Genomic DNA, 25996 nt, shown 5'->3' with positions numbered 1-25996 from the left:
CGGCACAGAAGCGTTTCTCATTCGATTGCAACATTCTTCACTGTGAGGCAAAATGATCTTGTGAATTGTGTCACGTGTGGTCTACATTCCAGAACCCTCAGAACTCTATGAAATCCCGTGTACCACATGCATCCATGTCTTGGTTCTGTCGTTTTTCCTTTGCTCTCCTCGTCATTTATCTCAGCTTAGATGCAGCCGCTTGCAGAAAATCGGAGAACCCAGCTGTCGTTTGTGGTCGCATAAACGCGGCCCAACCCAAGCAGGACAATCCCTAACGTCCTACGTGCCCAATTTGCTGAACGTTCAGCGAGAGTACAGGCAAGTAAAGATTGAGTGAGGCTACAGGTTTGTGACCAATTATTAGCCCCTTAATAGGCAACCCTTTGGGATGGCGTAATCCTCAGTACTGGCGAGAATTTCAAGATAAAAAGCCGAAGCTATGTTTTCTTTTTCATTTGTTCCCAAAATACAGTGAACAGCACGTAGCTAACGGGGATGGAAACAGGGTGGATAACGTTTAATATTGTAGCTTTTTTGTCGTTTTCAACTTAACACGAGGTTAACTCTATCGTCATTACAGTAAACAGCTGTCAAGAATTTTTCCCGAGAAAACAAAAGATTTTTTTAAATCTCTTAATTTACCGTACTTTTAGGAAATGCTATGAGTAGAAGAAGTTTTTCTGTATTATGAGGATTAAATTATATTTTGTTTCCTATTTTGTTCGTTCTCATTATAAGTCTTAAGCCCTTTAGAATAGCGTCCAGAAGAAACTGGTGACAGATATATTGTGTTCAAATAGATCACCTAAGGAAATCACATACCACGAACACCCAAGGATCATTCTTGCCATTTAAGCTTTTATTTTCATCCTTTTTTTGTTCTACCTGTATTAATTCTTATTATTTTCTTAATACCACATATTACACCCTAATATTCGTGTAAACTTTTAAACAACTACACTATTTTTAAGATTACTGATTAAAAACTTATAAGTCCGTGTATTGAGATTTCCATTATAGTAAGCGCTGCACCGGTTTCATTAAACAGATATATTTTTTCGTGTTAAAGCAACCCAAACACTCACCACATCAGTAGCAAGACAGTTTCGTTTACTAATAAATCTCAGACGCCGCCAAGAACCCCTATGACAAATGATGACACGTACTGCAGCTACCCAGGCTGCGCCGGCTGATGACGGAGACAGAGACAGGATAAAAAATCTAACTACTTCCAGCTCGATAGCCTTTTCTGCGGGCTTGTGGTTGGGACTAGAAAGCACAAACTACCGTTATGTACCATTAATATCACATTTCCCTTACACCATTTCCCACCATCGCTTTCTTCCATCTACCCCTTTTCCTTTGACCATCAACACAAAGAGCTGAAACCGAACAAACGAATACGTAAAAAAAAAACACGCTAACAGAAACGAACTGAACGCCGCATGTAATGAATGTCGAATCGCTGTTCCTTCTCATTATCCTGACGCGAATAAATGATGCTGCAGTCTAACGAAAGCGCCCAAAGCAACGCCCCATCCAACGGCATTCGTTAGGCTAGCCGCATCTCCACACGATCTCCATTAAGACCGAGCGTATCACCTACTAAACAACAACTATGATGTGATAAGAGAGAGAAAGAGAGAGAGAGAGAGAGAGAGAGATATAGAGAGAGAGAGCGTAAATCCTACGGAAAAACTAACGATTCTTCTTTCTTGGCACTCGTTATGGATCTTGCAGGATCGTTTCCGATGGAAGGCAAACTTAGATAAGGAGTATAAAAAACTACAAAAATACGGCTTCCGAACTAGCAACAGGATTTCATGCATTCGCTCGTCCACCAGGAACACACGTTCTTTGCGGGAGCTTGTGGAAAGTTTCCTCCGCTTTACTGATACTCTCTCTCTCTCTCTCTCTCTCTCTCTCTCTATCCCTCTCTCTCTCTCTATCATTGTCTGCTACTGCTACACCTCCCACGTTCACGGATCCCTGCCTAATATACGGGACAGGACCATGCAGAACAGGATAACGAATGACAATAATCCGTAGCCGTAGCTACGTGCCAAGAATCAATTATTTGCGCATGAATCTCGAACCGAACCCCTTCCCTATTCATCCAGGCCTCTGTTGCAACTCAATCACATCATTTGCGTTACGTCCTTGTCACAAGAATTCATACGCGGCAGGGCACAAAACCGTGTGAAAACTCTATCTTTTCGTCTCAAACTGCAAAAACGATTGAACCAAAGACAACACAACGTTTCTATCCATGGCCGCCAACAACATGGTAAGCGTCGTCTGCGTCAGTGTGTACAGTACAAACGAGCATGTTGTCTCTGTTATGAATGATGTTTTATTACGAGTATTCTGCATTCCTTACAATCCGCTGGCTGCTCGTCCTGATTTGTCATTTCGGTTCTGCTATTTATATGGTCATTTATACTATCTAACCTCAATCTCCAATCCCTTTCAAAAATGACCACCATTTTGCTTACGTCATAATGTTAGGAAAGAATGATAAACAAATCCAACTGGATCCTTGCCTTTGGTCTAGAAAATATGTACAACACACTCAATCTCTCTAATCGATTGTGTTTTCCCAAAAATAGCCACCAGCACTCAAAATACTGTCTGGCTTGGGATGATCGTTTTTCCTTTGTCTGTTACTTTATGCTTCACATTTTCTACTTCATAAAATCCATTAAACCATAAGGCAAAGAGCGAAAAGATTTAGCTTAATCAATCATCTGCCACAATCACGTCGGTTTCTGCATTAACGTGTGCATTTTATTCGTTCCCCATGTTCAGCTTCTGATTCCGCATCCGAAAACTGCCATTCTTTATTTGTTTCGTTTGCCAACCTTTGTTTAAGATTCACCATCTTCCTCTGCTGGCTGGTACCGGATATTCTCAGGCTTTTGCTTTCATCCTGCAAGGCAAACTACCGCCAACCATTGGTCGACCAATTCCGTTTCAATCAATCGTTTAACTCCACCACTGCCACATCACCCCAGGTGGTGTAGAATCCTTCATTTGCTTTACCCTAATAGGAAACAAAGTATCGACTGAATTGTAATGGTAAGGTGGATGTTTTTGTTTGGTTTCTTGCTTCGTTGATAGCATGTTTTTTACTGGATCTTTTTTTCCTTTGGAAGATATAACATCAAATATGTATCTGATCTATGAGGAAGGTTTTGTTGTTCGTGCGGTAGAACACACACCGATTAGAAGTAGGGGAGAGTGTTCTGTTCGAGCTTTCCAGCTGTTAGGATTATTTGATTAATTTTCTGAGCCAAATAAAAGAAAAAAACTGCTTGGTTCTGGAAAATGATTAAAGCACACATTAAAATGTAATAAGCAAGAATCGATTTTCATATTCTATAAACCTTACGAAAACAGAGCCCACGAAACTTTATTTCACGGAAATCAGGTAAAACTTATTTTCCATTGTTTATGACCAATAAACTGGAGGTTATGAAAACACTTTTGAAAAATATTGATACTTTTTGCATTTTGTTACAAACCTTCACAGAAACATGTCTTCACAGGGAGCAAGAAATAAATCAGTGACCAACAAGCAAACAACCGGCCGCATGAATGTCCTCATAAATCTTGACCATAAAAGATACAACATGCTTAAAGCCAATCCTGCGTAATGGTGTTGAAATGTGTTTATAAAAACGCAACATAAAGCACACAAAAAAAACCGCCTACATCCATATTTCTTCAACAAAACGATTTCTTCTATATAATACTGCGAAACTGGGAACAGTCTAACGGGTGTGGGAAACATCTGGTTTTAAAATCCTATAAGTAATGTGTTCAGGTGATCCGAGGCGCTCTATATCTTTGATTAATGGAGCCACGCATCGTCGCATACAGTTACCGATGGCTTTGGCTTGATCTCCCACGAAAAAGATTGCAGGAGAATTATTGACCAATCTGTAGCCAACCGGCGACGGCAGCTGAGAAGAAAACAAAGTAAGGAAAAAATATAGCCCCTGTCATTGATCTGACCGAAACCTAAACGGTACCGGCTTACCGTTCCCGAAAAATTTCGAGGGTCAAACGGATCGAACATAAAGCCGCCGGTGGGTCCGATTTTAGTGCCCGTAAATCTAAACCTAGTTCTGCCTTTTGATTCTCCCATAGTGGAGGAGTTGAGTGCTTGCGGAATCGCTTCCAGAGTCGTTTGTTGTGATGCCAACAGTGCTATATCCATTGAAATGGTTGATAAAACGTACCAACGGATTTTTTATTTATTTCGTAATTACAAACAGGCCGCATTTCAATGAACCAGGGGATTCCAACTACAGATAGAATGAAACAACAATTTATTTTGTGCTTCAGTACTTTATCTACTACAAATTCGTGATAATTTTCAATTCACAATTAAATATAAACATCCTTTAGAATTTAGAATTTTGATGTTGAATTTTTCATCTGTCAACTGCTACTATAGAATAAAATCGGAAACAATAGCTTCATAAGGTCATAAATAAATTGGGTTTTTTGTAGAAAAAAATTTAAATTTAAAAAATCTGTTCAATTATCACTTTATTTTAAATTGAATTTACAAACTGTAAGAACGCTCGAATCTATCACACAATGATACAAAAAAAAATAATCAAAAAATGTCATCCATGTTCGGAGTTAGGATAAGGGTTTTAAGTTTTGTAGCCTTCCTTCCAATACTCACCTTTTTCAACGGAAAATCCATCTGACAGTGGAGTTTTTGAGAACTTTGCTTTGCGGAAACCTATCACTCAACCATAAGCCGGGTTAATTGAAATCCACTTCAAACCGTCAGCTCATGCTTCTGCATTTTCCCAGTAGTGTCAGAAGCAAAAGCTAGACAGTACCGAAAAAAAAAACGAGACAAAGCAAAGCTATCACTGCCGACACAAAGGACACATTCACTGTCGGGTAGCACCGAGCTCGTCTTTCCGCTTCACTCGTCTTTAGCCAGCTGCATTTCATTTCAGTGCGAACGCTGGGCCTGCCAGTCCAGTTTTTCGCTGACATTGGTTTGTCTTCATTTAATCTTGCCCTGACCTGGGAGAGGATTGTGAGCAGGACGGACAGCGGCAAGGACACGTCGAGGACAAACCGATCGGCCATTTGGTAGACTGGTAGATGTTTTATTCATTTCCCTTTTTTTCCATTTCGATCGTCCGATGCGTTCACCGAGAACCACTTGCGCAACCAGCCCGAGGATTAAAAAAAAACATGCGAAAGAACAATACGAAAATCGTTTCACAAACGAATGGAAATACCCCGCCAAAGGAATCAAACGGAGACAAACAATGGTTTCTGGAATATCACGCGCACGATGATTTTGCTACAGATTCTTGTGTTTTACTGACCACAGTGGATGAAATGAATGGATTTAGAACTCTCACTATAGCATTCGCTTTATCCATTAGCTATTGCACACTCATACTGTCGCGATCGAATTATACTACCAACCACAGACTCACAAAGTGAGGCCACCTTCTTGGTTTCCTCGTTTCACAAATACGATGTCGGGGCTAGAAGAACCTTCCCGGTGCATTTCACTAGCACACAATTTATGTCACATATCGTAAAGCTCACAACAACAAAACAAAGACACACACATGCACACTTCATACCCTGATTTTCCGAGCAACGGTACGAAACATTTGACTCAGAACAGATTCTTTCAAAGAAGAACTCTAAATCAAAAGAACAAATTCATAAACGACATCCTTGCTCATTTGTTAACTTTTTTGTATTATTCCTGGTTCTGATTTTTGATGTGATTGATAAGGAATTGTTTCAATTCCACGCCTTTGAGCGGTATAGTTAGCTTAAGTGTCTTTTTTAATCACCGAATCACCTGAGTCCTTTACGCTCCAATGTGTAGAATTTTCGCCACTAGGTATCATAGGAATCACACTTCAATCACACTTCTCACAGTAAAAAGATATGTTGGTCTTAATTAAGAGGTTTTACATTTTCTAATTACCATTTAAGCTTGGCTTGACCGAAAAACTAAAAAGGGTAGGTATGGAACTAATGTCACATTGTTGAAACACTTCCTAAAACGCCACAACATGCAGCTGTTTGGATCAGCCGTGCAAATTGATGTTCACAATGTGGTGGCTGTATCCATTGCATGAGTAGACGAAGGCGTAAGAACGATATAAAAATACACGACACGACACTCGAATCCTACCGCGTGTCCTATCCGCGAGTGACTGACTGCGTTACAAACGCCGATGGTTCGTGTACAGGGATCGTGTTTTTGTATCACGCAGTCCCCCTTTTCGGATTTGGGTGTTGTATCCTGTTTGGCATTATTTCGGCGCCTGAGTTACCTCATGAGTGACCACCGATGTCTTTTATCTTCCGATTCAGAGAAGCTCTCTTGCAAAGCACAAACTTACTCATAACCTCTATAGCGGGATGCTGTGAAGTGATTTTTTATGTTTATTTTTAATCATGAACATTTGTGTTGGTAAGAGCTGTGTGTTTATCTTAAAGTACACTGTGAGATGCTTTACTCGTGGTGACCCATCCAACTCATCTCATAATACCAGCTTTTTCCTGTGGTGAGACGCCCTTCTGGCCGATATCATGAGATGAGGGCTGTGATAGCACGCAGCAAAATGAGATGAAATAAATTGAACATCTATCTCGCCAGTAGTACAACTCAGTGCAACTCATCACAATAATTCTAGGGGAAAACATACGAATCAGGTGTATTTTCAGGCCGTGAACGAATTTCTCACTCTGGCGAGCGTGAGAAGAAACATTTCCCCTGCAAAATGTTATTGATTATAAGGGGAGGAAAAGTGAGAAGTTGTATTCGTCCGATTTTCTCTACAGAACTTCGATTGATGTATTTTTTTTGTTTGAATCGTAGATGGTGAGAAAAACTAGTTCTGACACTGTGAGCTCTGATAAAGTGAATAAAATTTAAGAAGGGGAAAATGTGAGGAAGCACAAAAACAACTGATGAGTATTCCTCGACATAATTTCCGTATTTCAAAAATGATAGCCCTAAAATGCCTTTTTTTTATTATTTTCACTGGAAGAAATATTTTTATTTTGAAAGTTCTAGAGAATATTATCAGGTATCGTGGATTCACTGTCCAGCTAAGGATATATTCAGGTCTAATTAACCCAGTTATGCGATGCCAAGACTTTCCGAGGTTGTAAAGCCAAAGAAGCAGAAAAAGGAAAGGATGAAAGGAAGAAAATATTATAAAAACGCATGCTTCCTTTGTAACACACGAAAACATGAAATAATGCGAAAAAGTTAAAGATAAACAAAGCAATAAAAACAAGTCCTGTAGATTATGTTCCTTCGTCACTGATGATTCGTCAAGTAATGATGATACTTATTGCATCATTCGCTTCTATAGTTTTATTTAATTTGAATCTAACCAAGTAACAAAAACTGAAACTAAAGTATGACGTAGCAGTGGAAGGCTACGGCAAACTCATATTACATGAAATTTACTTCATTCAGTCACATCGACCAAACTGCCAAAGTTGCTACAAACATGTTTTACTTCCAAACTAAATCTAAATTCAACTTTTCCTGTCTAGTAAACCACATAGAAACTACACTGGCAAAGCGTGGTGTAGAGAATAGATTACAACATACTTATAAAATTAAATTTCGCTCATGCGTGCTCAAACACTTCTAGACACCACTGCTACCATTGGTGTATGTGTGTCACAACCTGAAAATTAGCTTAAGCCATTAGACTGACTGACAGCAAACATTAATTAATTTCATTCCTCAATCCTTTCGTTTCATTCACCGTGGCTCGAGGGCGAGACGCGTCTAGAGGATGAAAGCGTTTGCGAAATTTGAAATGGATCGCTCCCTCTGCTTTGTGGTCGGCCGTCATCCGAAAAGCGTGTCCACATTCACCAGGCTCGAAATTGTTCCGGTACCCTTGCGGGAAGACGATCTGGCATGCGATGGAAAGCGCTACTAAGAATTCAGTACCCAAGATGTCTGCGCGAAATGATGAATGCTGAATGGAAAGTGATAAGTATGCCACGGTTCAACGCCAGGGCTAGCATGGATTCTGGGGAAAGAAGAACACAACCCCAAATGAGGTAAAAACTGTGCTAATTTGTGTAGTTTCCGTCCATTAGTTGGTTCATAAATCATCCTGCACATAATCACACGAAAGGTTTCATGTGTGTCGGGTGAAAAGGGAGCCATGTTTTCTACGATTTGTATTTACCTTTTTTCCCTTTTTGTAGGCTATCGTTCACGCTATCCGTTGACTACAGATCATATAGTACGCAGATAGAAAACGCAGCATATTCTTGTTCATGTACCAATCTTTAACGCTTTAACTGTATTATAGTTTTTTTTTTCGAATCAAATAATAATGCAAAAGGGCTAAGCCGTCTTTTGGGAATTTAAAAAATCAAATATCGCTCGAAGAGTGAGGAGTGGGGGGTGCTCTTTCCTCAAACGTTAGTTTTTGTTACACGCAGGGTCACTTTGTGCTATCTTACTTACTTACTTATTAGGCGCTACAACCGCTTTGCGGTCTTGGCCTGCCGCAGCAGAATCCGGAACCGCTCACGGTCCCGCGCTGTAGTCCCCCAATCTGTTATCCCGGCCTTGATAGCGAATGAATCCACACCATCTTCCCACCTCAATCTGGGCCTGCCACGCCTGCTTTGTCCGTGTGGACAGCCTAAATGGACTTTCTGAGTTGGGTCGTCCGGTACCATGCGTATAACATGGCCAGGCCACCGGAGCCTGGCGAGCCTAATTCGCTGCACGACGATGAGGTCGTCATACAGTAGCGGCTTCTCCATTGTCCTTCCACACATACGGGGCCAACAATCTTTCTGAGCATCTTCCTCTCAAACGCGGCTAAGAGGGCTTCGTCTGTTTTTGGCAGGATCCATGTCTCAGAGGCGTATGTGAGTACTGGGACTATAAAGGTACGGTACAGTACCAGCTTCGACCGTCGCGACAGGTTTTTTGAGGTGAGATGTTTCTTCAGGCTGTAGAATGACCGGAAACTCCGTCTCTATACTGTTTTCGGTGCTGACCTTTGACCCGAGATATGTGAAGCGACTTCAAATTTGCAGTCACCTAACCGTATATCACTGCCACGTAGTTCCGGATTTCTTAGTAGGGCCACTAATGGTGCCACCATCAGTTTGGTCTTTGCCTCGTTAATCTGCAACCCGAGGTTTTCTGATCCTTTGGTAGGCCTCTGCTACCTGGGAGAGCCGCAGACCAATGATGTCTTTATCATCAGCGTTTGCCAGAATCTGGGTTGACTTATAGAAGATAGTTCCACCTCCGAGTCACGGTTGGCCCTCTCTAGCGGAAAATCAATAGGAGATAGGCGAGCCCATCTCCCTGTCACAGGCCTTTGGTGGTAGCAAAGGACCCTGAGAGTTTTCCTCCCACCTTCACCTGGCATTCAAATCTATGAATAAATGGTACGTGTTCAACTGCTGTTCAGCCATTTTCTCCAAGATTTGCCGCATGGTGAACATCTGATCAGTGGTAGATTTTCCGTTTTGGAAGAGGAATTCGGAACATAATAGAAGCTTGGCTGCAAGCATATTATTGTATTAGTGTAAGGAATAAAATATTTTATTTTTATTTATAATTAATTATGACGGTCCAGTGCCGTATTGTCAACAGTGCTTAAGGCATTTCCTGTAAGGATTAAAATAAGTCAGTTATTAATCAGAACCAAAACGGTGTAAAGCTACATTTTGCAGGAGAAATTTTCGCTGCAATGAGTTATGAGTTTGTTACACCCTATAACTTAATACGTTATAAATTTAAACTATTTCTTCAAGTCTTTGTGTTATTCTTTAAAAACAAATGTTCGTATAGTTACATTGAAGACTTTATTATGTTCATAAAAACGATGCAAACAATAAATGTACATAATGTATGTCGCGAAAATGCACATAAAACTTTTGGACATAAAATTCAAATGTCAAAACCAATTGCACTTTATACTCTTCAGTAGCAAACAATGTTGACCTACTGTTCCCTACAGCTTCCAAAATCAATCACACCCTGAAAAAGGGTTGCCTTTTATTTCTGTCACTAGAACAATAACTGTAAGGGTTTGGAAAATTGATTGATAGATGTGTGCCGATATAACTTCGTGAGGTCGCCTACACCATCAGATGTCAACTGCTACCGGAAACCAGATCTTATTGTAAGTCAATCAAACGTCGTCGTACCGGCAGGCCCAATCCTTTTAGTCGGAAATCAAACTCGACAGTCCGATGTATTAAGGGCTCCGTGAAGTCATGCTCCTGTCGCTTTCGTTTTGTCTGTTATGTCGGCAGATATGGTACCGACGATGAGCAACCAAACACATGGCTACGGCGACCGCGAGATAGTAACAAGGCATGTTCTAATCACCATCATCGTCGTCATCATCGTCATAGTCATTGTTATAGAGATGAGGTGTGCGGTACCGATGTTATAGAGATGAGGTGTGCGGTATAGGCTACCGTTGACAACCGGAAACAGCTCTTTTGTCATTGGAACATTTCTGGTGCTTCTCTATTGATTTTCTTATGCCGCTCGATGTCACATCCACGTCTGCCACATGTCAGTCGTAGTCAGCCCGTAACTCTACCGATGAAAGCGAAATCGTTTTCTACACTCGGTTTGTGTGTCTTCTAGGTGATACTGATCCTTGCTGGAGGAGTGTGAAAGGGGATAGCAGTCGTTTGTTAAGCAGAACTCTTTTAATTTAATCGACCGATGTCAGTGGTGTTTGTTTAATCTGATTTACGTGACGAGCGCGATAATCCTTTCGTCCTTCTGCTGATGTGCCAAATTTTGCTCAAGGGTTGCAATTCACAAAAAAACATCAAACCCTACTGCATGGATCAATTCTTTTGTTCCATGACCCAAATTTTGACCAGGAATGGAGCGTGTTTGGAGAAATGAGACGATGTGAATATCTTTCGTCATACTCCTCAAAGCAACATGCGGTGTTTCAGAGTTGGAACTCTTGTGAGGGCTCTCGTACTTTGAGCTGGGGATTTAACATTTGATTTATGTAAACATCAAACTACAAAATTACAAAAAATCAATTATCATCATTTGAAAATTATACATACCTAATCCTAGTATAATATAAATAAGTTTTAAATCCTTTTTTAGTTTAAATCCCATTAAAACAAAACTCCAACCACATCTAAAACGTATGTTGGTATACAAAACTTAACTCACTACAACAATTCTAAGCTACTCAATCCTCGAGAGTGTCGTGCTTTGGAACATTAAACCAATGTAGAATTTAAAGCCCCTTCACTTCCATATAATCTTGCGACAGGCATTTGAGGCTGGCAATGTAGCACGTTCCTTCAATATTAAATTGAACCAAATTTCACTAGTCTTCAAGCAAGTGCAATCCCTTATAGAAACTGCCTCGCAAAACATTACTTGCTCACGCATATACACACCTACCCAAAGCCCATTTGCACTGATAAATCATCATTCAACAGCTAGTAGCTCGAGGAGCATGTGCGCGGAATTTCGATTAGATTTATTACCCTGGAGAATATATTCGCGGACGGGATGATTCGTATGAATATGTAATCGAGCTCTAAAACGTGCGTTGCTGTCTTTCGAAGATAGCCCTAGGACTCATATAGGACGAGAAACACCCAAACATAACATCCGATCCATCCACTCTATTGACATTATAGTGTTCAAAACAATGCTGAAAACTGAAGGTACAAATAGGTTGGAGTTTTCATGGAAGCTTTATTTTGATTATTCTTGTACCTTTAGTAGGAACTTTTAAGCGACACTGTTCTGAACTGCTTTAAGATTTGCGAGCATTTGCGATTTGAAACGTTTAACGGGAATTGTGTACGGGAATATTGATTTATTAGCTAGTGTTGCATAGAACATATAGACCTAGAAAATTGATAGATGTTTCACGAGAAAATTAGAATAGGGTTAACGGCAGCAAAAACCAGTAACGAACTTGCAATTTTCCGATATCCATTTGAAGCAATCCACTGAGTACTTAAAACTCTGAGCAATATTTCATTATATGAATCGAAACCATGTTTAAATAAAAAATGACTTATTCTACAATCAAATAGATTTTATTTGAAAATAAGAAAAAAAATTGTTTCAAAATTAAACCCAACTATGGAGAGCTTGGCAGTAAGTCTGTTAGATTTGCCTAGGTGGGCTCGGTTTCCTCTGAACATTCCTCACAATGGCATTTTTTCTCCACTGATTTGAACTCCGAAATGTGTCCCAGAACAGCTTCACGTCTATTATTTTCGATTATTGTGGTGTGTTTAATTATTAAACTTTTTCTAACACTTTAGCAAACGAAAATTTATTGTTTGTTACGTTTGTTCACGAATCGCCGTTACGTCTGCTTTGACACAACTAGTTAGAAGTCAAGTGGTAAAAATCGCAAACAGGCTGCAACATTAAATCGTATCGAAGTACTGAGAAACACGATCGATTTGAAGGTCCACATTAAATTGAGATTCTGTGCCAGTATGTCTGACAATTGAATTTTAATCACTACAAACTTACGTGTCGCTTAATGCTTCGGAGTGTTTTATATGTTGTGGCAATGGGGACCGTCGTGCCGTTAGGGTCAGCCTAACGCATTCACGATTCTTCCACCGATTTGGAGCACCCGCATTAGGGGTGCTGTTGTTAATTATTTTGTCGACGAGCATCAGATCTCCCCCGAACAATTCTAACATTAAAAAATAATCTAATGTGCGTGCATTTGAGTGCAGCTCTCCCACTACGACTGCAGCCCTCGTCTGAAGTATCTAGCAGAACGTAAAACTTTTCACTCATCTAACGTATCAATAGAAGTGTCGCTAATTCCGGAGTGGCAAATTTGGCGTCAGTTTCACCGTTTCCCATCAAGGCATACGTGATGGGGATGCTTAAATTTAACGGCAATCCGGGTTAACAGTAACAAATAGACAGCAGCGCAATATGGCTCTACTACTTGTGATGGTGGGACACAGGACACGGTCATCTGCCAATTAGTGTCGATTACTACACTTTGCACAGTAGAGTTAAACTTTTAGCACTGAAGAGTTTTAGGTGGCGACTCAACTTAGTCTTTCGACTGTTTTATTTTCTTCTTTCATCTCAAGCGCAATTAATGAAATATTCTTCTAAACTATTATAGTTAACAATACGGCCGGGTAATTCTGGCGAAACAAAAAAGTTTCATATTTACGTGGCATAAAGCACAGATTTTTTATCAATGGTTTTTTTTTTTGCAAATCAAGTAAATCTCGGCCTAATTAAAAGACCGGTATAGCATTTCTTAGTCAATCACTTAACCCATTAGCTATTCAATTGATTGAGTTTTCGGCGAGTGCTCGACAACGACGCTATTATGCCATATTTACCTGCACCTAGCTTCGAAGCTTGCTATTTCTTTTGTGCCTAATTAATGAAAACTCAACTGCCGGAACAGATTTGTTTCATTTCGAATTAAACTTTCCGTTACCTTTTCCTTACCAGGCACGTAAGAGGGGACCGACAGATGCAGAAACTACAGCCCAAAACGGCACTACATAATTGCACTCGAATGCGTTCTAATTTGATTGAAAATGTCTCGGTGCATCTTGGGTCCGATAGGCGAACGAGAAACCCGTTTTGCAAAAACCCATTAGTGAATTGAAGACACGAGCGACTCCAGAACCGAGAACTACAAACGCGTAGCCTAAGTTTTAGTCCCGGAAATGACTTTTCTTGGATTAGTTGTAGCAGCAAACCAACGAACTGGTAAGCTGGTGGCTCCACAGCCCCAAAACAATCTGCATTGCGATAAAATTAATTACGTTTAATCAAGGCCTCCTCAGGTGCGTTACAGGTGGACATTTTTCGGGGATATGTTTTTGGAATTGCAGCGCCAAAAGTTTCTTCCTTTGGCGTCAAGCAAAGTGTGCGGAGACACGCGGCACTGAGCTCGCTGATACAGTGATGCAAACATTCAGCAGAGTGCGCACCACGGGGTCGGTTGGAGTAATTTATTTAAAAGCATCGCCACCTTTTTCTTCTCCCTAAAACGATGCAAAATAAAAAACGGTACCTGTTTTTCCGGATTCTTGTGCTTCCACTTACACGGGCCAATGTTTTCTTAACAAATGCAACCAGGCATCTTTCGCTTGAGAGGTTTCCACGATGAAACAAACGTCGAACACAGACAGCGGCATACAATCATGTCTCACACCTCTTCTGATGCCGAGAAAGTAAACTAACTACCTTCGGAATTGTGGCAAAGGTAAAAAGGAAGCAAAACATTACGTCGAGAACTGTGTAAACTGTGGGATTGTTTTCCATCAAGGCTAACCTAACAGTGTGAGACAGTGCGCGAGGCTGAAAAGCTTTTACACAAACACTCGGGTTTGTGAGGCCGGAAATTGAATTTGCTAAATTTCTTTTGTACCCCGCCGCAATGCTATCATTGTGCATCCCGTTTATGGTAAGACTTTCTTGGGGCTCCAATCACACCAGAAGCTGGGTGCTATGTAGGTGGGTGAACCATTCTTACTTTGTGCGTTATTTTTTCTTTTTTTCATTTTCCTTCTTCAATCGCATCTGATCACTCAAGCGACCTTGTCTCTTTTCTACATCCCTTATTGCTTGGCATTTGTTCCTTTTTCCATTGCCTTCGTCTAATAATAGTGAATGCACGTGAGCAAAAACTTTTATGAGTAATTTTGGCACACCTCACACATAGCTGCACGATTGGACAGGCCGTCCCCAAACGTCGTCAGTAAAGTTTAAGTCGAGCACGTCTTCATGATGAGGTGGGAAGTTTGTTAACGTCATTGTCCAAATTGTTTCATTAGGAAACAGCTCAGTGTGTTTTTTGTGACGGCACTTGAAAACGATAGGCCAACAGGTGCGTGAGTAACTGTTACGATTTCTTTCTCAAATATTTATCTTTTTTATGCTTTTTATGGTGCTGAATTTTTCCTCCAAATAAGTGGTTGGTTCGACACACTTATATTGTCCAACATTTATTTTGTTACTTATAAAATGTTACACTACTGCACTAGCATTTCTCAACAGTCCTTTTCCGATTCTCATTGTCTGCTATTCACGTTTATCCTAATATTAAAAATTATAGTTTTTTTCCCATTTGGTCACCTAAGATAAAATATTCGGTCCATTTTTTATTTCAATGACTTCTTTATTGATCCATCTCGTCGCTCGATCATTTTTAACTATTGTCATCAACATTCATTATAAAGTTTTCGCAACACCTTTGCCGTTGTAGTGATTTAACCCATGCCAATCTTTGCTGGCCAAGCTCTTAAACCTTACACGACATTGTCCCGAAAATGGGGATGTTATTCTTCGAACAAGCGCGCATTGGTGGCTTGTGGTTTAGGATGATTGAATTTACCGGTAGCCAACACGACGACGACCAACACCAGCAGCTTCCGGTCTACCGTCAATAACATTAGCTAGATATGACCAAAACATCGTTCTCGAATGCTAACTCTTCCCGTGCAACACACAACGAATGTGTTGCTACCTTTCGCATCCCGTCACTGCTCCGGACTCGCACCAAACACAGACATAACAACCGGTAGTGTGCAACCATTTTCTTGTTATTGTATGAAGCTTCTGGCGTTGAGTAAAAGCTAAATGGAAGGCTATCATTTCCAATCTAATTTTGTATTAGGTGAAAGAGTTACACGTACCACGCACCTTCTAGGCGAATGAGTTCAATCAGAAGACCACGGAATGTGGTAATCGGCCCCCAAGGCATGGTACGGCGCACGGAAAGGTGCTTAGGGATAAATTTATGGCATTAGCAGATAAAGGTTCGCTTCACAAGGATCGGTAAGCGATATCTTTATCTTGGGTTCCTTTCGGCTGCCATCGAATCCGAAACCTCTCCATCAAGACGAAGGTGCTTGATTGGCAAGATGCATGATATAAGAAGAACCTAAGGTAGAAAGAAGTAGGGATGGGAAGAGGAAGGAAAGCTGTAGCATCCTTGGTTCGCTGGTTCGTTGAGCTGGGTCAATGCCTTTGCCCAGAAATCTCGTCTATCCACGGCGCATACCGGCCAACCCTCCGAACAACAACTTCCTTTACAGCCTCACATGTCGAAGGTAACGAAGGTAACATCGCGAACTACCAACCCATGCTTGAAGTGACATGCGGAGATATACACTGTAATGGAACGTCTTCATTTTCTGCACCTTTAAAGACCAGTCTGGATTCCTTCAACTCGAACAGCTAGTGAGTTGGATTTGGAAGAATTGAGTCACTATGAAGCACTGTCGATGTCATTTGCATGAACACGGTTAAAACTGAATAATGTTTCTGCTCATCTAGCCGACTTTTCTCATTCAAACCAGATACCGTTGCAGCCATATACAAAAGAGCCATACACTGCGAATGTTAAAGTGACAACGATATGATTAAATAAATCAGTTCTGTTAAGTATCCATTGCAATTCCATTGCAAAAAGCTATTTAGATCACACATTTCTAATTAACTCTTAAATTTATAGTTTTTGTTAGATATAGATGACATAATCATATTTTTTGAGTTTCTTCTTAGAGCCAACCTGTGCATATATGTGGCCATATGCATGTTGCAGTGGTGTTCTTAAATGAAGCGAAGAAGTGCCAATATTTGGTTCTTTGTTTGCTATGAAAAGAATATCTAAAAATGTCTGTGATATGAAATTGGACCCATTTTCCTCGGATCATTTTAAAAGCGTGAATAGGTGGTCTTTTCAGAAGGCTTATCAACAACATCATCTTGTACAACAAATCACATATTTTACATTATAAAAGATCACGAGTTCAAGTTTTACAGAAGCCGAAGTTTGTCCTTGAAACGTCCAACATATCGGAGGAGGCCAAATTCGTCCGAAACAGCATTAAAAACATTCGACATGTGGAGCATAGGGTCGCTTGAAAGAGGCTAAACAATACGCAGTATGTCGCTTGTGCTGAGTGATCGAGATGGTGCATTAATATCGATGAAGTATAACAGCGATCGAGGCATTGATATTTGACATTGATGACTCTATAGAAAATTACGTCTTCTAATAGAAAGTGGCTCAAGGCGCAAAAGATTCCATTTTACAGCATACGATAAAGTATAGTTGCGATTTTACTATGAAAGCTTACGTTAGCTGAGTTAGTTATTTATGTACTCTTTGTTATTTATGTAAGGCAGAAGAAACTGAACTAAAAACTGATCAAGCCGGGTTTCGGATTAGAGTAGACGAATTGTGACACGTCTGATCAGTTTGGTGTTCAGTTTCTTCTACCTTAAATTTGGTGTCAGAAGTGGGATCGTAGTGCCTATTGTGGAAAGAAGATCGTATCGAAGGCTAATGGATAACAGAGAGATAGCGTTGCCTAGCAGATAACAGAATAGTGGTGGCTATCGGTTAATACCGCGTGTCGGTGCTTGTCAAATAGTGATTCGTATCGGGAGTTATCGGTGGTTATCATACAATAGTGCGTATCGGATTCGATAGATATCCCGGCAAGTGTGGAAGAGCTAGTGGATCAATACACTCGTAGCAGCTTGGTGAAAAAATGTGAGTCCTTGGGACTGGGCACAAGCGGTACGAAGGACGAGCAGACTGGCAGGATAGTGGAGCACAGGGAAGGCGCAGTTCAAACCGCCACTGGGGTGGAGGACTATGAAACGTGTTTGATCGGTGCTAGAATGATAAAAGAGCTGAAAAGTCATATAAAACATACGAGAAATTGATCGCAATAACGCCAAAATGATCAGACGTGTCACAATTCGTCTACTCTAATCCGAAACCAGGCTTGATCAGTTTTTAGTTCAGTTTCATCTATCTTACAGTTATTTCCTGGTCATATCCTTATTTAAAAATGGTTCAGTGAAAACCAAACAGGCAAATGGTTAATGTAGAAGGGTACAATCATGAAATCGTGGAAAAAAAAGTTAATTTACGCACTTAACTCTATAAAAACATCAGTTGTGAAACGATCAACATGCCGAATACAAATATACCAAGTGTAACAACCAGTACAAAGTAACTACTACAACTTGGTAACGAGGATTTCGACTGTTGCATTACTGCCACTTTGAGCTCCAGCTTAATTCGGCTTTTCAAACCCAGATTTTGGGTGTCCTTCTCGTATATTGCAATTAATCGAATGGATTTCCGAGAATGGCACAAGGCTTTATACTGCATCTCGTATGCATATCAGGGTGAATTTAATATAATACATTTCTTTCAAATTTAAAATAATTGCCATTATGAAAAACAGAGCTAGCGCTCCCTTTGAAATTAGCCTAAAAATGTACAGCCGAGGGATTTCATCGTCTGCACATAAGACCCAAAGTTCCCGCAAACAGTCATGAGCCAATCGTCAAACATCTTTACTCTCTACCAGGCAGCAAATTTAACACCAGCTAAAATAATCTAAAAAGCCCTAAATCAAACACATATAGAGGAATCAATACATAACATCCTCAAAAGATCCAAACAAACGAAAGCAGAAATTAGATGGATACCGGGACAATTAGGCATAATGGGTAACGAAAAAGCTGACACACTAGCTAAAGAGGGAATAGATTCACAAATTATCATAAAGAACAAACTGAGAATGGAGGACGCGATAAACATGGCCAAAACCAAAATGATAGAAGATACAAAACAATGGTATCGCGACATTTGCGCAGAGAAAGGCAAGAAATTTGAAAAATCTCAAAATAATTTTGAAATCATACCATGGCACCGAAATATAGACCTATCTGCCACAGAAATACGGAAAATGAATCGCATCATATCGCATCATCCCAGGGCACGACCTGGGAAAGTACTACTGGTTAGAAAAGATGAAAATCGTTAGCGAGGCAAATTGCGAACTTTGCAAGGTGCCAGAAACAGTCAGCACATGATCTTCGAATGTTCCAAATATAACCCACCCCTAGGACTATCTTTCGAAGCATTAGAAAAGCATTGGAAGGATGAAGATGGAAAGTGTGTTAAGGAAATAGTAAGCTTTGTAAAAACGAATAAGATAGAATTTTAAAAAAGGCAAACAACTGACCGATAACCAGCCGTAAGCGATCATCAAGCGATAAAATAAACCGCCGATATGACTCTTAGAAGTCGAAAGGCAAAATAGAGTGCGGTAAGCCTCTGAATATGAACGGGAGAGAGAAGCCTCGCCGGCCATAGGAGGATACAATCCACACTCGAATAAGATGAAGAAGAAGAAGAAGAAGACACCAGCTACAACAGTTGTAGGTGACGGAAACTATGACCGTGCTAGATCCATAGTGTCGCGCTTCTAAGCATCCGTGGCCAGGATAGAAACGTTAAGTAAAGATGCACGCGTGTATGATCTCACATCGCGCAGAGCAAAGCAGAGTGAATAGTGAGAAAATAAAAGTGTATATCTGGCTACTGCTCAAAGGCGCAAATGAAGCTATAGCGCTAAAGACTATAAATAGTATTGACGCCAATGAAGCATCTTTGTGAAAGAAGAATTTAATTGCAAAGGAAAAGTAGGAAAAAAAACTAGTTTGTAACTACAATAGTTTTAGATTAAGAGCAATGCTAGGAACACCTATCAGTACGGCCAGATCATTGCAATGAAATATAAAAAAACACACACACACAAAACCTTACAGTCAAACTACTACGCTTTTCAATGCACGGAATTTTTGTTGCCAAAATCTGTAAGATTTTCTAGATTATCTTTCCGTTCACACCTTCATAATCAATCTTGCTCATAAATATCCAATTCTTAATATTTTCTCTCAGATTTCCATTACGTTTGGCCAGTCTTGGACACGAAATTAACGTATACAGTCAAGATAGTACACACGGTTGCACAACGTTTATTCAGCCCGACATAACTATAGAATGACTTCAATCGAGTAGGGTTCATCCATGTAAAATGTTTGCTTAGAGCCTTTGAGATTTTTATTTGTTAATCTTTATTTTATCATTCTAAATTTGGATAGTGATGCTTGACAGTTACCTACTTCAAGTAATGAATTCACATGGTCTGAATGATCACAAGGCAAATTGGGCATCTTCCGGGAAAACAACGCCAACCTGTTTCCGAATCTCATCCTGTATGTGAGCAATGTTCAAACTGTCAGCATGAGACACAGACGTCGATTGCAATTGGCCGGTTTTAATGCATTGCCGTACTTCCTCTGCCTCGTATCTTAACCCGCAACTGTTCATAAAGTTAAATGGATGCCGAGCTGCTGGTAACTTATCTTCACGTGTTGTTCCGTCCAAATCGGTAAGCTTCAATGGACACCAGAAGTCATGCAACTGCGTTGAGTAGAAAACAAATAATTAACACAAATTGTATGTAAAAACAAATTTTCTAATATGCGAATACTATAACTTACTGTTACACTGCCTTTAGTTCCTCGCAATACCGCGGTATTCTTCAACTGAGCCAAAGCACTAGTTTTCATACGTGCAACACCACCGCCAGGAAAATGCAATTCAGCCGTTACCTCCACATCAACACCATCATCGTTCGTCACACCAGACGCCACCACTTTTTCCGGGGCTTGACCACCGAACGCCCAGAGGCAAACCTGGATCGTGTAGACACCTAGATCCAGCACGGTACCTCCTCCGAGACTTTTGAGCCGCAAGCGATCGATGTCGGAAAGCACAAATCCGAACTCCACTTCCACCTCTTGAATCGTACCTAGATCACCACGGCCAATACGCTCCCGGAGCTGACGATAAAACGGAAAAAACCGCGACCAGATAGCTTCCATCAGGAACAGATTCTGTTCGGCCGCCCGCTTGACAAGTCGCTTCGATTGGCCTTCATTCAGGCAGAGCGGCTTCTCGCACAACACATGCTTTCCGTGCTCAAGCATCAGCAGTCCCAGTTCGTAGTGTGCGTTATTAACCGCCCCAATGTAAACGACATCTGCGAAAGGACAAACGAACGACTACAGCCCATAGGCATCGAGATGTGGATCTACGGTTCGGCTTACCAACGTCCGGATTTTTAGCTAACGCCTCGTAACCTTCGTGTGCCGTCGCTATTCCATGCAGGGTGGCAAATTTTTCAGCATCCGACAACTTTCGGGCAGCGACAGCCACTATTTGATGGTCCGTCGCCGGCAGCGTTCCGACGGCATTCGCGAAATCGTGCGAAATCTTGCCAGCACTTGCAATTCCCCAACGTAGTGGGCCCATCGTTCTGGATATTCTGAGTAGCCCTTAGTATTATACCTGCCTCGTATCGATTGTTACTGCACCTCTACGATCTAGACTGCGGGACAATTTTAGGTGATAAACGTAGCAATTCGTCGATGAAACAGACTATTTATGGGTTTGCTATACGGTAGATTGCGATTGCGGGAGACCACTTGTCAGAAAATAAACACAACATACGACAGAGAGTACACTGTTGACCACAAGTTTATGTACGAAAAGCTAAATGATTATTTTTTTTTAATAAAATCTATTCGGAGAACTTATTGTAAAAATTCTTAGTTTTAAAATTATCATCAACTTTTAATAAATTAGAAAAAATATTTCAAATAAAGTTTCAATAACCAGCTGAACTCATGCTCACATCTGTACCGTAAATCGGAATATTCGTTATCATTTGCAAAACACACAACACACAAGTTTACTACAAACCAGTAAACTAAGAGGGGTCACCCCTAGAAGCTGAAGTGCAGGTAAACGACGCTATCTGATATGGATGTAAATACTAGCCCATTTGCCTATGAGTTTCGAATAGGCGTGAATTATACTTCAAAGCTTTCCTCACTTTACCTCATGTAGATACTCTCTTATTCTCATCCTATTTTTATAGGATCTTCGAAGGAACTCTTGACGGTAAGAGTGGAGGCTATATTCGATGATTCTTATTAATATTATTTAGTGATTGCCAGTAACTTTATTATTAATATGCCATTTTATTTTAATATTATTCATCCAAGATGAACTGGACAGGGACGTGTATGGAGGATACGATCAACTGAAGATTTGAATTCTAATTATGTCTCAATTTTAGGTCCATTAATTACACTACCACTTATGCAGAAGAACAGTCCGGATTAAATTTGGTAGTGGTTATGTGCGGCTTGCACAGACCGGTACCACCTCTACTGCCCTACCGGATCACATATTAATAATGCAGCGATTCCTGTTGTAATAATATGTTTCAATATTATTTAAATTTGCTCAACTAACGAAATTATATTGATTATTTTGTCTCTGATTACCACGATGATCTGATTACACCCCATGGGCGAACGATTTGGAGCCAGCGAATTTCATCACACAATAAAAAGCAATTCCCAAAAAACCGTCACCAACACAATGCCATAGCATAGGGGCCGCAAGAACGTATCTCAAGCGTGTTATCATTTGGGATTTGTTTAGTGCACAACACAGATAAAGCATTGCATTCTTTTTTTGTGTACACCGTCCATTGTGTGATAATGGTTGAGAAAAGCTTCAAAATATGCTGGTTCTGTCTTTTACATTCAATCTGTTGTACAGAGTGGCACAGATGCTAAATAAATGCAATAAATGAAATCCAATAAAAACCTGTTACCATTAATGGTATGTCGCTGATAATCGTTGCTTATAGTTTGCAATGGCGAAGCTGGGCGCTGATGGACAATTAACGTTCTTTGAATAAATAAGCAGTTGCTAGAGATCGCGTACCACAATGTAATTTTCACTTTTTCTATTCTATGGTCATCACCATCATTTATGCGATCCAGTATCACATTTTAAAGCAAAATGAAGCTTCTAGCAAAGACATCCAAAAGATACGAAACATCTGGAATTTTTGTACAAAAACGCAAGTAATGCACTGTACCGTGAGCTGATGACAGATCGTACTAATACATGTAGCGATCTTCGTACCAGAAGCCCATGGCGTCATTTCAAGCCGTACGCATCGCATACTGCCGGCCGGCTACATCAGCTTTATAGGGTGGTGCTAGTGCGTTCCTGGCTTTGTTCAGGCCACCTCGTTAGATCACACGCACACCAGCGTTTCAGTTCGAACGAGTTGTGTATAAAAATTGAAAGACACACCTCGCGGACGTTGGTTTTGTCAGCATCTTCGCGCAGACATCGGTCTGACTGGTTCGTTCCGCGATCTGATTCCAGCTTGACCTTGAACTTACTGTGCTGTGGTGTATTGTGTGTATTGTATCTGTTTGTTCAGTGGTCCATTGATCGTGCATAATGGCGAATCCGAATCAGGAAATTAAGTACACTAAGGTTAGTTAAACGTTCTGTGGCATATTCCCTAATGCCGGTGGCTTCTTGTTATTCTCGGTTGCATTGAAAATAATTCTCATGGTATGTGACATTGATATTATGATACTCCCGGTTTGCAGATCTTCATCAACAACCAGTTTGTGGATGCGGCTAGTGGAAAGACCTTTCCCACGGTAAATCCATCAACTGGCAAGAAGCTGGCTGATATTGCCGAAGGCGATAAGGCCGATGTTGAACTGGCAGTGAAAGCGGCAAAGGCTGCATTCGTACGCACATCTACCTGGCGACAGATGGATGCTTCTGCTAGAGGTGCGCTACTGTGGAAACTGTCCACCCTAATGGAGCGTGATGCGAATGTGCTCGCCTCGTTGGAGTCGCTGGACAATGGCAAACCCTTCCCGAATGCAATGTACGATGTGCAAGGTTCGATTAAAACCCTTCGTTACTACGCTGGACTGGCCGACAAGGTCGGAGGTGATACGATCCCTTCGGATGGGCCTCATTTTACTTACACGCGTAAGGAACCTGTGGGCGTGGTGGGACAAATTATCCCATGGAACTATCCATTGGCAATGTTGTCGTGGAAGTGGGGCCCAGCCCTCGCTGCTGGCTGCACGATCGTAATGAAACCAGCCGAACAGACACCGCTGACGGCGCTGTACATGACGGCACTTTCCAAGGAAGCCGGCTTCCCAGACGGTGTTATCAATGTTGTGCCAGGCTATGGACCAACGGCTGGTGGAGCTATCAGTTCCCATCCGGATATTCGCAAGGTGGCTTTTACTGGTTCGGTTGAAGTCGGCAAGATTATTATGGCGGCCGCTGCCAGCAGCAATCTGAAAAAGGTCTCACTTGAACTGGGTGGCAAGAGTCCGCTCGTCATATGTGAGGATGCAAATGGTAAGTTGTCTGATGATTTGCTTCTGATTCTGATGATGATTGCCCCTTTAACCGAGTATCTCGTTTATCTTTGTAGTTGATCAAGCTGCAATGATCGCTTACATGGCTGTGTTCGAGAACCAGGGCCAGTGCTGCATCGCAGCCACGCGTACTTTTGTGCACGAAAGCATCTACGATCAGTTTGTGCAGAAAGCCGGTGAACTGGCTAAGGGGCGCAAGGTTGGCAACCCGTTCACTGAAGGAACTGTGCATGGACCTCAGATCGATGACACCCAGTACAAAAAGATCCTTGGCTACATCGAAGTCGGCCAAAAGGAGGGCGCCAAACTGGTTACCGGTGGCAAGACAGTCGGCAATGAAGGTTACTTCATTGAGCCCACGATTTTTGCCAACGTAACCGATGACATGACAATCGCTAAGGAGGAAATATTCGGCCCGGTACAAAGTATCATCAAGTACCGAACGCTGGATGAAGCGATCGAACGAGCCAATAACACCTCGTTCGGCCTGGCAGCTGGTATCGTGACGAATGACATCAACAAAGCCCTTACTTTCAGCCACGCAGTGGAAGCTGGCTCCGTTTGGGTGAACACTTACTTGGCCGTGGTAAATCAGGCGCCATTCGGTGGCTACAAGCAGTCGGGTATCGGTCGTGAACTGGGCAAAGACTCGCTGGAAGGTTACCTAGAGACAAAATCCGTCTCCATCCGTCTGCCGGCCAAAATTTAAAAGGGTCTCCCCTTTTGACCGGTTACGGCTATCGTGATTTACGGTTGTTTCGTCGTTGGTGTTTCTTCAAAACAAATACATCTTCATCGTTTTGTTGCATTATGTTTCATTCACCAGCTTTATCCTTTTATTCGTGTGTTCCTAATTCTTATCAAGATACGGTCATCGGTACACAATCGTTAAGTACCATCGAAAACAAGCCCTCGTCATGTTTTTAGGCAACATACCAGCTTGAACGTCGAGTGCGATAAATCTTCAGTCGACAATGGAGCGGTTGAGAGAAAACGTTTACCATCGTCAGCTGTTCGATAAGAATCCCTGATAAAAGGGTCGCCTTTCAAAGGACACTGTGTTTTCTCGCCACTTAACCAGAAAGCTGATCGCATTTCGTCGTCTAAATCAGCTATTTCCATTTGAAAGAAAAGTGTTCTTTTTGATCGTTCTTTATATTTGGTTTACCTTGTGTGCGCCGTATGCTTTACTTGCTAGTCTTTTCGCACCCCCTTTATTCCGAATGATTATTCACTTAGATAATTTTTGGAAGATAAAAAACATTGTTTATGAGTTTGGGTAGAATAAAATTCGCCAGTTTTCTGTGTTGCTATAGCTTCAGTAAAAATTTAAAATATAAAGTCGGAAAATTTAACATCAAATAGAGCTACCAAAAAACGATTTGAAGCAATATTTGTCAACAAACAAGTTAAGCAAAAACAATAATCATTATATTGCTTCAATATTGAACAGCATTCAAGCATTCTCCTTTTCTATCGGCCTCGCATATTCATACGTTCAATGTATTACAAAACATACATAAACATTAAAGGCACAGCTACGACCAGGTGTCAGGTATGGAAAACACCCTTTTTATGGATAAAATCATCTGAACAGCCGACATCGCCCTGTAGCAAAGGACTCGACCTCTCGAATTACCTCCCTATGGTTCCGGTGTGCGATTTCACCTGCCACGTGCTTTGCATTAAAACTTAATGTCGACCAATTATTCACTGTCAAAACGGGTGGAAAAACGTATTCACCTTGCAAGATGCCGCCCTGTGAGTAGGGCCTGAGCGAAGAAAAAACCCCTTTAAGGCCGA

At 41.1% G+C, this 25996-nt stretch overlaps 3 protein-coding genes across 3 annotated transcripts in view; 1 reads left to right on the top strand and 2 right to left on the bottom strand.

Moving 5' to 3' along the window:
* LOC126565725 (guanine nucleotide-binding protein subunit gamma-e) overlaps positions 1-25996 on the bottom strand; it is a 377807-nt gene that overhangs the window by 314011 nt on the left and 37800 nt on the right. The window lies entirely within an intron of this gene.
* LOC126564995 (trans-1,2-dihydrobenzene-1,2-diol dehydrogenase-like) lies at positions 20055-21243 on the bottom strand. The gene is made up of 3 exons (XM_050222129.1): positions 21014-21243; positions 20405-20946; positions 20055-20324 (listed from the first exon to the last, which is right to left on the bottom strand). Exons 1-3 carry the CDS (start codon positions 21216-21218, stop codon positions 20055-20057), a joined length of 1017 nt encoding a protein of 338 aa, XP_050078086.1. The 5' UTR covers positions 21219-21243.
* Positions 23220-25015, top strand: LOC126565151 (retinal dehydrogenase 2-like). The gene is made up of 3 exons (XM_050222299.1): positions 23220-23273; positions 23393-24173; positions 24250-25015. The coding sequence occupies exons 1-3, from the start codon at positions 23238-23240 to the stop codon at positions 24900-24902; spliced, it is 1470 nt and encodes a 489-aa protein (XP_050078256.1). The 5' UTR covers positions 23220-23237; the 3' UTR covers positions 24903-25015.

This window comes from Anopheles maculipalpis, chromosome 3RL (genome assembly GCF_943734695.1).
Source record: "Anopheles maculipalpis chromosome 3RL, idAnoMacuDA_375_x, whole genome shotgun sequence".
Lineage (NCBI taxonomy): Eukaryota > Metazoa > Arthropoda > Insecta > Diptera > Culicidae > Anopheles > Anopheles maculipalpis.
Note: the sequence above shows the minus strand (reverse complement) of the source record. Positions and strands in the feature narration are given on the sequence as shown.